Source organism: Phalacrocorax aristotelis, chromosome 5 (assembly GCF_949628215.1).
Source record: "Phalacrocorax aristotelis chromosome 5, bGulAri2.1, whole genome shotgun sequence".
NCBI classification, from domain to species: Eukaryota; Metazoa; Chordata; class Aves; order Suliformes; family Phalacrocoracidae; genus Phalacrocorax; species Phalacrocorax aristotelis.
Window position 1 is genome coordinate 36,800,726 of NC_134280.1, and position 15,545 is coordinate 36,816,270.

The 15,545-nt window shown below is 40.3% G+C and overlaps 2 protein-coding genes across 10 annotated transcripts in view; both read left to right on the forward strand.

The window, feature by feature from the left end:
- Positions 1-1,399, forward strand: part of TFPI (tissue factor pathway inhibitor) — an 85,341-nt gene extending 83,942 nt beyond the window's left edge. For all 9 annotated transcript variants that reach the window (XM_075093986.1, XM_075093981.1, XM_075093985.1 and 6 more), the window contains 2 exons: positions 563-745; positions 1,112-1,399. In XM_075093986.1, coding sequence (XP_074950087.1) covers positions 563-745; positions 1,112-1,224 — 296 coding nt within the window. In that variant the 3' untranslated portion in view covers positions 1,225-1,399. The remainder of the gene's footprint in view (positions 1-562; positions 746-1,111) is intronic.
- Positions 1,400-9,292: 7,893 nt separating this feature from the next.
- The window catches only part of CALCRL (calcitonin receptor like receptor), a 68,132-nt gene continuing 61,879 nt past the window's right edge, over positions 9,293-15,545 (forward strand). The window contains exon 1 of the mRNA XM_075093972.1: positions 9,293-9,563. The gene's annotated coding sequence lies outside the window, so the exon portion shown is untranslated. The remainder of the gene's footprint in view (positions 9,564-15,545) is intronic.

Here is a 15,545-nt window from a genome sequence, read left to right on the forward strand (position 1 = left end):
ACTTAATTATCATATATATTTACCATGTTTTTTAAAGCTGTCCAAGTTTAATTTATTTCATTTTCTACAAACACTTCACTTGAAACTTCTCGAATTGTATTTGAATACTATCCCCTATTACAGATGTGTCAATTTTCTCACTAAATGTATAGGAACTTGTTCGGTGTTACAAAAAATGTGTAGGCGTGGCACTTCAGGGCATGGTTTAGGAGACATGATAGTGTTGGGTTGACAGTTAGGCTTGATGATCCTAGAGGTCTTTTCCAACCTTAATGATTCCTCTATGATTCTGTGAAACAAACTTTGCTTTCAGGTAAGCTTTTGCTTGCTTTTGGAATTCAAAGAGAGAATAACATTCGCTGTAGCATTTTTTGTAATCATAAAAAGGCAGATGTTTATGTAAAGTATCCTGGATTTTCAGGAGGGCAGAATTAAATTTGCCAGTAAATTTCATATAAATTTTGAAGTTCTGTGAGCTTCAAATCTCATCTACAATATCAAGGTGACAGAAAACTGGTAACTGCAGTGTTGTCTCTAACCCTCTTTTTCTTGGTATTTCTAGAACCACCCCCTATCCCTTCTTTGTGCATGACCCCTATGGACAGAGGACTTTGTAGAGCCAAAGAGTTAAGATTTTTCTACAACTACTCAACTGGAAGATGTCACCCATTTAGCTACAGTGGTTGTGGTGGGAATGAAAATAATTTCACCTCCAGAAAGTCATGTTTGAGGAACTGCAAGAAAGGTATGGGAAGTGATACTGCGACAAACTGTCGTAAGAGGCAAATATTATGCAGGCTGAAGTATCCTTGCAACTTTTGGTAGTCAGTATTGGCCTGTTAAAATGTAATAGTTGAAAGTCTTAGAAAAGTGAAAATGGAACTCAAAAGAGAGACAGAGCTAGAGAGAGAAAGATGGACAGTAAAATATGGTGTACAAGGAGAGAAATAAGACAACTTGGCATTGGTCAGGCATATGAAGACTTTAGGTAAGAGAGTGTTCTGTTTTTTTAAGAATGTTTCTTGAAAACAAGACTTGTCTCTTATTTCTGATAATCTTGGATATGTTAATCATACAGCATCTAATCTTACTTTCTTCATTTTACCTTTAGGATTCAATAAAAAAAAAAGCGAAAGAAAATTAATAAAAATCAAGAAGAAAAGAAAGAAACAGTCAGTAAAAGCTCTGGGTGAGGAAATCATCCCTGAAAGAATACAACTTTGATTTTTATGGAAATGTGAAGTAAACTACTATTCACCTGTGAATGAAATCCTTTAGTGTACACCCTTCAAATATATTTACTCTACTGATTATTTTGATTACATATTATTAAGCTGCTTATATTTTTATTATGTATTCCTCATTCATGTTAATAAACATTACCTTTGACTTTGATAAAGGCTCTTAAATTGTAGTTTCATTGTACATAATTGTCAGAGCTGACACAGGATAGAACAGACTGTGTAGGTGTATAACCCATAATGATTAAAAATTAGACAGGATTCAAATTTAGTTTATTACCCCATTATTCTTTTCTGAAATCTATTTTTGTGCTAAAGAAACCATAATGCTTGTCAAAGAGTAATCACTTGTCAATCATAGATTAAAAGATAGGTCTATTGTTATAAAGAGGAAATAGACACTGGGTTTGTTTTAATCAGATTTACTTCAGGTTATGCAAGCTAGATTTAACTCTATCAAAGTGCATATAATTACACTACTGTAAAACAAATGTGAGATCAGAGTTAACCCACCAAAAACTGTAGAGAGAGTGTCAAAATTGTAGAAGTGTGAAGCAATGTGACATATATTTGCTAAGATTTAAAAATATATTTCCTGGGATCATTTATTTTTATCCCTGTTACTGAACTGGATTTATGGCTAGCAAGTTAATAATTCCCAGAAATATATATTAAATTAAAAAAAAATCCTTTCTTAGAAATAAATACAGTTGCTTTAGATATAACACTATGCTTACTCTCCAGTTGACTTTGAGAGGGTTTTTTGGTTGGGTTTTCATGGGTTTTTTAAGATTGACGTGAAACAGTACTATAGTTCCTGCCCTTCTCCAAGGCACCTATCCGATCTTGGGTAAATCTTTTATAATGAGAATTGTTTTAAAAGAAAGAAGAAATAATTAAAAAAAAAAGTTGGTTTCCTATAAAGTTTTTTTAGAAGCACCTTGCTGCCTATGAAACAAAAGGATATTTTTGAAACTGTTGCCTGTCTTCTTTGATGTTGTAAATATTTTATGTATCACAGGTTTCCTCTTTATGCTTAAAACTACTGAGGATAGTTACACTGCTGTTTGTGAGAGGTCGTGTGGAAATAAGTAGCTGAAATAGATGTGAGGGGTTGGACACTGCAGCAAGGAGCAAGGACAGAAATGACAGAATAATAAATGATCTGTTGGACTCAGCTGCCTTTGCCTGTGCACTATGAATCACGTGTGTGATTTCAGAAAACCTGTGTGTTAAATGCCTGATGAACTTTGGACTAACTCCACAAAGAGTCTAAGTTTTACTGCTGAAAATGAAAGCATTTATACTTTCTAAATGTCTGAGTGAGGGGGTAAGTAAAAGTCACAGGTTTTTATACAGAAATACTATCCAAATCTCTTTTCTGGTGCCTAAGTCCTTTCATGACTCTTTTATTCCAGGATCTAGTAAGTCTGATTTGAAAAATGCTCATGAAACTGAAATGTATGCCAGAAAACATTTATGCAGAGTCTTGTCATATAAAATCTAAGAACCACAGACTTATAACGCAATAACTATATAAATCAGACAAGGGCGTTTCTGACAGGAAAACTATAAATTCCATAGACTGCTGAAAACTAGTAACGTCAGTTCTCTACACAGAATTAATTTGGTACGTAGTTACCTGCCAGTTTCTCTTCCAGTTTGATATCTTTCCATTCTAGTTCATCACTTCTATTGACCTTACTCTCCAGGTATTGCCTGGACTCCATGCACTAGGAGCTGAGTCTGTAGATGTGAGTTGCACTGCACAGGAGCAGAGCAGTAGATTAAACACTTGGAACAGCTGGAATTTGTCACTGCAGACAAGTGGAGAGCCCATGGTTTAAACTGCTCCCAGGCCTTCCCACTTGCAGCATAGCAACTGCCTTAGCAGAGTAGTGAACATGGCCTCTGAAAGCAGGAGTTACCAGCGGGCCAAACACCCCACTAATGCCACAGTTACCCTGCTTCTACACTGACACTGCCTTGTGTCTGCCTGGTAAGGAATGCAGGTGAGTGCACAGGTGTCTGCACCTTTTCTTGTATAAATTTTATGATGAAGACAGTAAAAATATCTCATCTTCCATTCTTATTCTTAATGATTTCCCGTGGACTGCCAGTATTAAAACTTAAGTAACAGCTAGATTGTGTGATGTACCTTGGAGTGGAGACAAGGCTGAGGTATGTGCAACTTGGCTTCTCCAGCAGCTCAGTGACTCAGGAAAGACATGCTGAGTCTATGGTTCCAGATTACAGGGGGCAGGGGGAAGGTGTCAAGTGCTAACACATCTGCAACAGCCGCCTTCTGTCACTGATGTCTGGCAAATAGGCAGTACTCTCCTATATACCATGTTAAAATCCTTTTACAAAGAAATGTGGTATTCCCTAGCATGATTTTGAGGTATTTGACCATGACTCCCATTAAACCAAAACATCTAGAGCTTTCATGTAGAAGAGAACGAAACTCACTCTTTAACAGCAGGAGTACAACTTTCAGGTAACCCCAGTGTTTATATGACTCGGCGTTATTGGTGGCAGTGTTTCTTTAAGGAGAGTTTTTTCTCAGCATCAAGCCCAACTGAAGGTGGTGGGGACAGAGCTGTTCCTGAGGCAGTGTCCTCTGCCCAGCTGTGGCTGCAGCTCTAAACCTGGTGGTGTTTTCAGTTATGACAGGACTCTGGTCTGAGCCTTGCAGCAGCTGGGAGGAAGGGGAAGGGGTTTGCCCATGGTGTTTCTTAAAGCAGTCCCACCAAGAACACTAACAAGGATTTGTAAATTCTGTAAGTTTTATGAGATCATAAACTAGAACGATGAACTTTCTAAAACAGAATACTCTGAATGAGACGATAGACATAGAAGATAGAGAGGAAAGAATAGATGAATTTATTTACACGCAGATTGGCTTGTGATGACTGTATCATGTCATGGCAGTCTCTCTCCTTCAGGCTCACTCCTTGGTCCAGTGACTTCTCCCTGGCTGCCAGGGTTCAACACCTGCAAAATCTACCCTGGAAGTCTAGGAAAGATCATCCTTTCTGCCCCTGCAGAAACCTGGCTGTGTGGCTGCTGCCCGTTCTCCCAAGTGTCCTGCTTGCTGAGCTCTCCTGAAAGCTAACAGGGCCTCCTCACTGAGTGTACTCAGTTGCTCCCCAGGACTGTGCAGTGTTTTCTTCCAGAACTGCTGTGGCTAGGACAGGACTAACAGGTACTCCCCCATGCTGTCCCACCCCCTACTTATACTGTACTAGCAAAACTTCTCATGCATTCGTTTTATAGTAACAGTGATGAATCAAGTGATCCGTTGAGGGATCTCATATGTCATTGTTGAGACAGAAAAAGGCTTTAAAGTTATGGTATCTCAACAGTATCTCTATTTCAATTGACTAAGAAAACATTACAAAGTGATTCATCTTTTATGTTCGTGACTTAGTGCAATGAGAATGAAGGCTGGAATGTTGTAGACTGCATAAAAACTGATCTAATTATAATCAGAGATTTGGTATGAGAGAGCACGCTTTTGGTATGTGTACTAGGTTTGGCCACCATACCAGTTATCCAGCTGTCTTCCTTTCTTGTTTTTGTACAGCTCTACGGTGCATTGAATTAGTTTTTCCTGCAAAAAGTCCAGACTACAGTGTGGTCTGATCTGATCTTCATCAACTCCACAAGAAGTTTCTTTTGTGCCCTTCTCCTTCATTCAGTTCTTTTCATTCCTGTGTCTTCAATATCTGCAGAACAACCAAATGCAAGAATAGGGAAAACGATCTATTAATTTCTCAAAGATAATTAAAGGGTGAATGTAGAAGGGGGAATGATTGAGCCATAACACAGGGAAAAGGTAGGGATTCATATGGCAGAATGGTGAAAAGGTCAGACAAGGAAGCTATGCTGAGGCATTCCAGTGTCTGTACATTCCCAGTTAACTACAGTTCCATTCATCCAGTCGTTTAATTCCAGAATCTGCCCCGGTTGCTTTGGAGGAAAAATGCAGGGTGCTGTGAAAGGTCTCCTGTGCTATATGATGGAAGCCAACGAGCCAAAGCAATTTCACAGAAATTTGAGGAGTTTCCATGTATCACCTGAGATGTAATAACTTGGTACGTGCCCTTAGTCCATAAAGAAGATGAAGCAAAATGTCTTTGAGAAATATTATAAAGTCTTTTTATTTATTCTCTTTTCCTCACAGTTTTACTGATATATATCATGCTATAATATAACATTATAAATAATATATATACTCCTCTTCTAGTGATTGTAATATGTGATTTCACATATATACATACATATACATATATTTTATATATATATGCTTTTTATATATACTGATGCTCCCTTTTCTCCTTTTTGCTTTGTCCCCTGCTCTTCTCTTTCCAAGTTGATTTGAGGCAGCATTCCTCCCTGCATCTCCAATCCATCTACTATTTCAAACCCAATAGATTTATTTACATTTTGAGAAAGTCTTCATCTTTCTAGATTCTACCTTTCAAACATATTAAAGTGGATATAGGGAGTATGTTTCATAACTGATTGCTTTTGGGGGTATCGTCTCTTGAGAAAGACCCAGGTTTGAGTAAAGTGGAATATATATTTATGGCTATTAAGTGTTCAAACATGAGCTGTTAATATTTTATTCATAGGCAATACCTTGCCAAGCAGGAGGATTTTCCTTGGTTTTGTTTATGCCGTCATCGCTTTCGAACCTGTAGCAAGGCCGCACCGCAAGTCACCCGTCAAGGGTTATTTTCACGGGACCCTTTTGTCACCGACCGTGCGTGAGCTCGGCAGCCCCTCCCGAGGGGAGCGCGGCGGGCGGGCAAGGTATTCTCCTTATTCCCGATTCCTCGGCCCGGCGAGGTGCAGGCGCTGGTGGGGGTCGGGCCGGGGGCGCGGGTGGGCGCAGCCCGGCCACCGCGCGCCAGGTGGCAGCGCCGCGCCGCGCACCGCGGCCCGCCACGCACCGCCCGTTCCCCCCCACGGCCCGCCCGCCCCCCCGCCCCTCCCCGGCCCGGCCCGCCGCCCTCGGCAGGCCACCCCCGCGGGACAGGGCCGCCGCGGGACCTGCTGCTGCGAGGCGCCGCGAGGAAGGGCCTTACCGGCAATGGGGCCTCTGCGGCGAAGCCGGCGGGACCGGCGGCGCCGAGCGCCTCGGCTGCCCCGGGCACGGCCCAGCGCGGGCACTGCTGTGCTCGACCGCCTCTCCGGAAGGGACATTTGGGAAAAGCAGCCTACCACCACAGTCCCTTTGTTGTAAGGGGAGAGGCATCTGTCACAACGGCAGCGCTAGAGAGAGGGATTTTCGTAGCCCGTCATGAGTAGTCTCGTTATTTGCAAAACCGTATTTCTCCTTGACCTTTTCAGATCAGATCAAAGTTTGTGGTAAGAGATAGAACTAGACATTTTCTTTTGCATGGTTTTAAGCTTTCTTTGATTAAAGTACAGTCAGTTGTGCTCACTTAGATGCCTTTTGAACGGCTCACGCCCATGCTCTTGATAACCAAGGCAGCCTCTATTGGTGTGATTTAGGTGCCTTTCAGCCAGAAGAAGGGGTAGTTGACACAGCGTGAGGGCCTTCTGCATCTTTGAAGTGTAAATTACACCAGCTGAGATGTCTCAAATACCTGTAGAGTAGGAGTAAGAAAGTTCAAATGATAGCTAAATAAGTAGGATGTAAGACTTCTGAACTAAAACTTAAAAAACCCCAAACCCCACACAACTCCATGGGATTTGACATGCCAAATCAAACATGGCCTATGTAATAAATCCCTCCAGCTAATTCAGATGCCTGTCTTGAACACGTGTGCTTGGCTGGAATGCATGGATTATTTTCTAGGTTACAGTGTGTAGCATACAACATGTTGTAGTCCATAGCCTAGACATAATTGGTCTAAAATAATGCAGCCAGGCTCACTTCTGATGAAATTCCACTGCCTGTGGTGCCACCATTTATTTCAGAGAAGTTAATTTCATATTATAGAATCATATCATAGAATGGTTTGGGTTGGAAGGCACCTTTAGAGTTCATCTAGTCCAACCCCCCTGCAGTGAGCAGGGGCATCTCCAACTAGATCAGGTTGCTCGGAGCCCTGTCCAACCTGGCCTTGGATGTTTCCAGGGATGGGGCATCCACCACCTCTCTGGGCAACCCATGCCAGTGTTTCACCACCCTCACAGTAAAAAATTTTTTCCTTATATCCAGTGTAAATCTATCCTCCTTTAGTTTAAAACCATTACCCCTTGTCCTGTCACAACAGGCCTTGCTAAAAATATTGCCCCCATCTTTCCTATAGTCCCCCTTTAAGTACTGGAAAGCTGCAATAAGCTCTCCCTGCAGCTTTCTCTTCTCCAGACTAAACAACCCCAGCTCTCTCAGCCTGTCCTCGTAGGAGAGGTGCTCCGGCACTCCATTTCCACCACTGTCCAGAATCAGAGCTAATCCCCAGCTTGTATCTGTTTACATTGCCTGGAAGTTTAGAGTGCCAGTTCTTAGTTCTTCACTGATTATAAAACTCAAACATTCTCCTGTTGATGTAAGATCATAGAGGCACCAACACTTGCATATGCCAAGTAAGTATTAAAGTCATACGCCTGCTCTTTTAGTGACCATAGAATGCGATTTCACAATTTGTATTATCCAGTGGCCATATGGATATAAAGCATTCCTGTCCCTCTTTTCTTCCCTCTTCCGATTTTTCCTGACCCTGGCTTGGGGTTGGTTTGGTTTTTTGTTGGGTTTTCGGGGTTTTTTGTTTGGTTGGTTTTGGTGGTTTTATTTGTGGGTTTTTGGTTGGGGTTTTTTTTTTTTTTAGTTTTGGTTGTTTTCATTTCTGAGGAAAAGATTTTCAATGGCCAGATGAATTCCCTCATCCAGTTCACAACTTATTCCACAAAAGTTTTTGCTGATAAAAAGAGTGGATGAACAAGAGGTAGTGAGAAGCAAGCAGAATACTTACCATGTTCCATGAGCAAATTAAATGGTTATAATTTGCTGACCACTTACGCAACCACAACCTTTGGGAGGTCCTTATGGCCTTCCATAAGTAGTATTGGTGTTACCGGTGTTAGTAGTATTCGAGCTTAACGCACCATGAACTCCCACTTGTTCAGCACGGTATTGTCTTGTGCATACAGCAATTATCTCTTGATTTGGAGAGCACAGATTCCACCTGTAGCACAGGTATCAGTTGTACAAAGAACAAGTAATAAATGCTCTCAGAGAAACATTTTTAGGTCCTGATATAAAATTCTTTGAAGTTAGTAAAAGGATTGCAGTTAATTTTGTTTTGTCTTTGATTATGGCAGTTTTCAAACCAGGCAGCTCGTATTTGTGCTTTCAAATTGCTGGCATTTAAAAAACCAGAGCCTGGAGTTCTGTACAGCAATTGTCACACCCCTGCTGCCTTTTTTCTACCCTTGGCGTTTCAAAGACTGACTGACTTAAATACAGGGAGTTCTTAGTCGGTCTACCCCAATAAAGTGGCCCTTTAAATTATGCACTTGCTTGAATTTGAAAATTTGATTCTGCATTTTACATTTGAGGAATAAAAGTATTTCTCTGTGGAGCTTTTCAGCACTTGCAGTGCGGGACGCAATGCAGCCCCTGCGGTGTCTGGCAGAGGTGGGTCGGGTCAGCCGTGTGAAGGAGGAATGCAGCCATGGCGTGCTGGTTGTCTCTGAAAAAAGGGCCAAACTGGTTTCTTTCTCTGGGTCAAGTTCGAGGAGGAGGAACCTCGCTGGCTCGGTGCGTGAAAAGACAGGTCCCGTGGTCCCCTCCTTTCCAGCCGAGCGGGTGGGTACGTCCCGGCTGGCTGCAGAGCGGGGCTCTGCCCCGGGCGGAGGAGCCGCCGCCGGCCCCGGGCAAGGTGCGGGGACAGGCGCGCCGCGGGGCTGGCGGGCGGCCACCGCCGAGGCTCGGGCAGCTCCCCGCTCCCGCCGGCGGACACCGGAGGAGCCCGGCTTCCCTGGGACATGCCATTTGAGAAAGAAAAGTAACTTAACGCTGGCTGCAGGCGGGGTCAGGGTGATGTAACAGGAAGCTCTGATGTTTCGCTGCTGCCGCCGCTCCTCACTTACAATCTGACACGCTCCCGGCGCTGCCCGCAGCAGCGCTTCTCCGCCGAGCCCGGCGCGGCGCGGCGGGGCCACCTCTCCCCGCGGGCTCCTCTCCCGGGGCCACCGCTCCCCGCGGGCTCGGGAACCGGATTACAGCCGGCGGGAGGATCGGGCTCTCGTAGGTCTCCTGGCCGGGGAGCAGGGAACGAAACATCTCCCGACTCCCTCACTGAACTGATTTACCCGAAACCGTTCTCGTAAAAACTCAGTGCGGTGAGTACTGATCAGAACAGTTGCATCGCTTTACCTAAGAACAGTATTTTTGTGCCATCTGAATGCATTTATATTTACGCGTGTGTGCGTGCTTTTACATTAACCTCGGCGTGTGATACGTAATCTGCAGGGAGAAGGGGGTACGAGGAAAAGCTTCGTTTATTTTTAGTGAGCTGAGCTGATTTTATGACTGGCGGTGTTATAATATCTCCTTGAGGAAGTAATCAACGATAAATAGGTAGAAAGGGAGATAAAAATACCCTGATTAACACTTAAGGGATTCTGTCTAAAACATCTAGTATTAGCTAACCAAATTTCTGTCTTTGCATCTGGAGAGAATTAGAGGCTCATTGGTTTGAAAAGGGTCCTTAGGACTAATTCAATACAACTGGAGTTCTTTCAAGAGAAGCCTGTATTAGGTGATGAAGTGGTGTAGATTTCCTTACTGAATATTCCTTTAATCTTATTGACGTTATTGTACCGGAAAGAGGTCATACTTGAGTTATTTTATAATTAGGTTTTGTGTTGTAATTACAAAACTAAAAAGATAAAGCTTCTGTTTTGTTTGGGCTTTCTGTTCACTTGAGAAAAAGTTAGCTCGAGTTGGAAGTTTGTACGCCTGCCGGGGCATTACTCGTGGAGATTTTTCCTGCAAACACCGAACTGATTTATTGAAAGGTAGTTGTCCACTACTCCCTTTCCTTGAGAAACTATTGAACGGTGGGAAGTGGTGATTCAGTGCCTTCCAGTATCAGCTGAAAGGCAGTTAAGAGCCTTGCCACTTCTTCAGCTTTCCAAAACAGATGCGATGTCCTCTGTTCTTACAAATGCGGTTGCATTACTGAGATTGCTACAACTAGTCAGTTGCTTGTGTGTAAGTAATGGATCTGTAGAATCAGGAAAATAAATCTTGTTTCTGAAGAATAGTTAAGAAATAGTATTGGCTATAAATCACACTTGGATTTGATCTACAATGATTCATTTAGTCATCTATATATTTTATAGGGGCTGAGATTGAAATAATTTAAAAAATAGCTGAGGTTTGTTGCTCTCTACCTTAATAAACTTATGCCAGAAACCTCGGGGCCAGATTTTGCTGCTCTTAAAATTGTGCCAATGCAGAGTCTTTCCAGTCATATTGTGCATATTGGGGATCTTGTCATTCATTTGCGGTAATAATGCATGTAACAGTTTAAACCCATTCAGATCAGTGATGTGCTAAAAGCCTGACTGTTGTGCTCTGAATCTGAGGTTCTTTCAACAGATTGAAAGCAGACACACTAGATCTGGATAAATATGAATAAGACCAGATCCAAATCCACGTGTTTTCCTTCAAAGTACATATGTTGCAATGCTGTCTGAAATTCTCAGTTAAAAATAACAATGTATATTTTCACAGTATTTACTTCTGTAGTCTGCTTAAACTCTCATTGACCTCACTGCTTGTAGAAGCAATCCCAAAGTCTTCATCTGACTTCGAAACCTTTAGCACAAAAGGCACTTGGTGATGCTGAATCAAGCAAGATGACACTTGAGTTGAAAGTGTTCATGTTGCATTAATGGTCAGTGCAGTAGGAACAACTGTCTTCAGAAGCACTTCAGCTAACTGATTTAGATTCTTATTTTATGCTTTTCTCAAGTAACTGGTTTAGGCTGTGATGGGACTGCCCACGTAGGGAGTGTCAGGTGTATACCTGTTTGCAGGTTTGATGCCACACTCTACGTTATTTGCAGATTAAACAAAGATAGTGTCAGGATAGCGATGTAGAACAGTGTGACTATGCTTTTTAGTGGACAAAACTAAGTACCTGAGTATATAACATACATTGCAAGTTCAAGAATTGCATGATGTTTGTCCTGTCAACTTAAAATCTTACCGTACTCTGAATTCCTGATCAGCTAATGCAGAGTCTTGCTCTGCATTAAGAAATGTAGTGTTTGACCCTTCAAATAGGCTTTTCCTGATACAACACAACTGTTGAAATCCTGGCCCACTGAGAGCCAGTGGGAATTTTTCCGCTGACTCTCAAAGGGTGGGATATTCCTAAATGTGTTTCTATTGAAGGAATTATATGTACATCACCCATCCGGTGGCTTATGTTCTGTAGTCTGTTGGCAGCTGTTTTTTTGGTAACTTCTATAATTTTTGAATGCTCAAGTTGGAAACTACAGATCTGTCTCATTCTGGGTGACTCATGTCTTACCTTGCTAAATAAAAGGTCCTGCTCTGGGAATGCAGTGTTGTTCTGTGGACTGTCTGGGTATTGCAATCCAGAGTCAGACTAGGATACGCTTCAGAACAAAACTGAGGGTAGAAAGCACACTAATACATTTCCTCTGCTACCAATAGAATTACTAACTCAGTTCTATATTCTGTGCATTCAAGTTAATCAGCTGCTTCCAACGTCATTCCTAGCATGTGCAAGAGCTGGGTAGCATTGGGCCCACAAGAGCCCACGAAATCATGCAGCTAAAAGATTCAAACCAGTCCACAGTCATTTGGAAGACACTATTGCTATCAGTATGTTTTCAATAATAATGTGTACACAGGGATATTTAAAAATCATATATCTAGTCACTTCTATAGTAAATACTGAACATAAGCTGTTTATGAAAGCAGTCAAAGGAATTTCTCCAATGAGAAGTCCAAGTCTACAGTCAGGAAAACAAAATAGAGTTTCTCTTTACGAAGTTGTTCCCATCTGTTCCCAATGTGTTTACAGTGTTCTTGATCTGCTAGCAAAATTCCTTCTGTACTTCTGATTAGCCATCATTCCTACAGAGTGTACACAGAGTATTGGCATTACCTCAGTGTTACAGTCACCTCTGTTCTAAAAGCATGTGTAGCTATGTCATTGAGTAGTTTCCTCAGTTAAGCTTTACACTTACTGAAAACAGTCTCTTGGTTGTTCATGTAACTGTTCTGTTACTGGGAAATATTTTAAGTCTTTGGTGTAGCAAATTTGTCAGAGTTCTGGAATTAACTATATCCTTGATACCACTGTGTCAAGGGAGGAATAAACACTTATATTACCAAAACAGATGTGAGCTGACAAGCAACATTTAAGCATTAAAATAAACCTGGAAGTGTGTTTGTATATGTGTTTATGTGTATTAGACATGCAAGAATATATGTAATATATAATTTCTATGCGCATATCTACAATACATGCGAGTCTATATCATGCTGACTTGTATTATTCCTAATGTATTAACTGAAGAGAGAACATGTACGTTTATAGACTTGAAAAGTAAATTAGTCCTAAACCTCATCCTGTGTTGAGAAAACTGTGTCACAAGTGTTAATATTTTAAATTGAATACAGTTGAATATTGTTTCCTTGTAATATTTAAAAGAAAAAGGAGAAAACTTTCCATGGGTGCTCACAACCAATTTTTTTTTCCTTTTTTTTGTACTCACATTGGCAATTCCGATGTTTTCAGTGTAACACGCTTGCACAAAGAGCAGCAGAAATTAGCCTATTACTTACCTGTCATTTTAATGGAGAATTCCACAGCCAGTGCAGTACAATGTAAGATCTTCTTATTAAATTTGTTTCCATTAGAGCATTTGTTTTTAGCAATACTTTTTCTTTTTGTCCTATGTTAGAATCTGGGCAAAACTGGAAGGCTAAACTTTCACACTCTCAAAGTCCTGTTTTCACAGTTGTCTCTCCTGCATGTCTGCCTTAGTCTCCCAAGCTTGTTTATACTGTTTACATTTTCCCAGCAAAGTCATTCTTCTTCTGCCCTAACTCTGTGCAAACACTTTCACAGAACAGCTCTGTCCAAAAGAAGTGATTTAGAGTTGCTTTTCCTTGAAAAGATGCATTTGAAATGCACTTTACTGAATGTAATGCATTAAAAAAAGACTTTCCATGAGGGAACTGATGTTCTCACTTCCAGAAAAAAAAAAAGAGATTTTCAACTGGTGTGAATTAGCATGTGTCTCTGAAGCTGTTACCTTTCAATATAGCATAGATGTCACCCAAGACTTTTCTCACAGTTTTGGCCACTGTTAAGCTCTAGCTGACCATTAAGACATTGAATATTAGAAATTGAATTTTAGAAAACAAAACAATGTTGTATTTCTGGACTTATGCCTGGATCATGCAGACCTTATTTGAAAAATATCTGAAACTAATTTAGTGACAGAGTTTTGTTTAATGCAGCCCATACCAGCCTGACATCCCACATAAATACAAAGGACAAGGAGCGAAACAGTCATTAGTGATTTTTTTTTTTTAAATCATTATGTTCAAAGCAGCTACCTCGTATACTGAGGCATACTGTCAGCTGTGTTTAGGCTGAGTATCTTTTTAGTTCCTAAAACTATCATCATTTCAACATATTCTTCAATAAATCTGAGCTTGTATATTTCAGAACCTTGATGCTCGTATGGGCGTAAAGTGTCACTCTTTGTATTACCCTCTAGATTTTCCCCTCACTGTTTTTTCTCCCCCATTACAATGGTAAAATCTTGGAAATTAATTTTAGTAAATGTTCTATTATTTTAATACTGGCAATGCTTTAGAGTTTCATAAAGTAAAGCAAAAGAGGTACTGAGAATATATTTGTTATACCAAAACTAAACTAATTTGTTTTAGGCTTCAAAATTATTTATAGTATTAATGTTATCAGAATGAATACAGTTTGTCTCCCAATGTTGAGCTCTACAACCCTTCCTAGGTAGAAATTTAAAAATATTTATTCAGAAATGAGTAAAAGCTTTAAACATCGTACTTCTTTCCTCTATGGTTGCACCTATGTATTTATTTACCTCCCTAAATGGAGAAAAAATATGATATTGTACAAACTTTTACTACTAAAAGGACACGTTTTTGCAATGATTATCCTGAAATGTTCTGTATAATGGGGGTATCTTCCCTTTTGTTTCTGTTAGTGAAATCCAGCAGGTGTCACTCTGGGGATTAAATAAGGAATATTTCACAAATAGAGATTAATTTTGTGGGGGAGATGAGAGGTAGAATGTAGAAGTATTTGTTCTAATACGTTTTTCCAGGATAATTTTTTGACCATGATGCCTTTTTATTTTTCAATTTCTTTTTTTAATTATGTGATTTACAGGTTTATTCATCTTTCTGTGTACCCCCTTGAACAAGAAAAATTACACTAGTTAGTATTGGACTGTAAAATGAGACTTTACTCACAGGTGTCAATTTTGAAACATAAAGAGCTGAGAATCAGTTGAATATTGCCGTTATGATATTAAAAATAGTTTTGTCATCTTCTCTGGGAACCAAAATTATTCTTTCTGTCAATGGAAATTCTAGTTGCACGAGGAATGTGTTTTCAGTCATGGTGAATCCAAGGAAGTACTCTGCAGTAGGCTGCTGCAAGTGAATTTATCAAAAGAGTCTACATACTGTTTTCTGTTTGAATTAGCTAAAATTGACATGATAGATGGCTAATTATCCAAAGATTGACAGTAAAAATATTTGGAGAAGATAATTTTTTCTTGTTGTACTGAGTTGCTACTACAAGAAAGTCAATGCTGTATTTTTTGGGAAAAGACAACAAAAGCCTTGTTTATTGCACAGTGTGTTGCTTTAGGGAATGGTACAACCATGTGTTTGCTGCATTTGGGTGGATTTTTACGTGAGCGTATAACTTCATATTCTGTGGATCCCATATTGTGTGGAAAAGGAGCATGATTGTTAAAAACTTGTGGGTTTCTAGAGGGGATTCTTGTTTATTTCCCATACTGTGTTAACGCCACCTTGTACTGAAACAAATACCTCAACAGGCAGCTCTGGAAGACAATCCACAAATACAAGTCTCTTTTCAAATAGAAACAAGTTGGTTTTTTGTAAATATGTGCATGCATACATATGTGTTTATATATGCAAAAATGTATATGTATGTTTTTTTACATGTGTATATTTTACATATATATTTTTTAAAAAATAATCTCATTATAGAACTTCTAACCTCAGGCCACTTTAAACAATTCAGTTTCCTT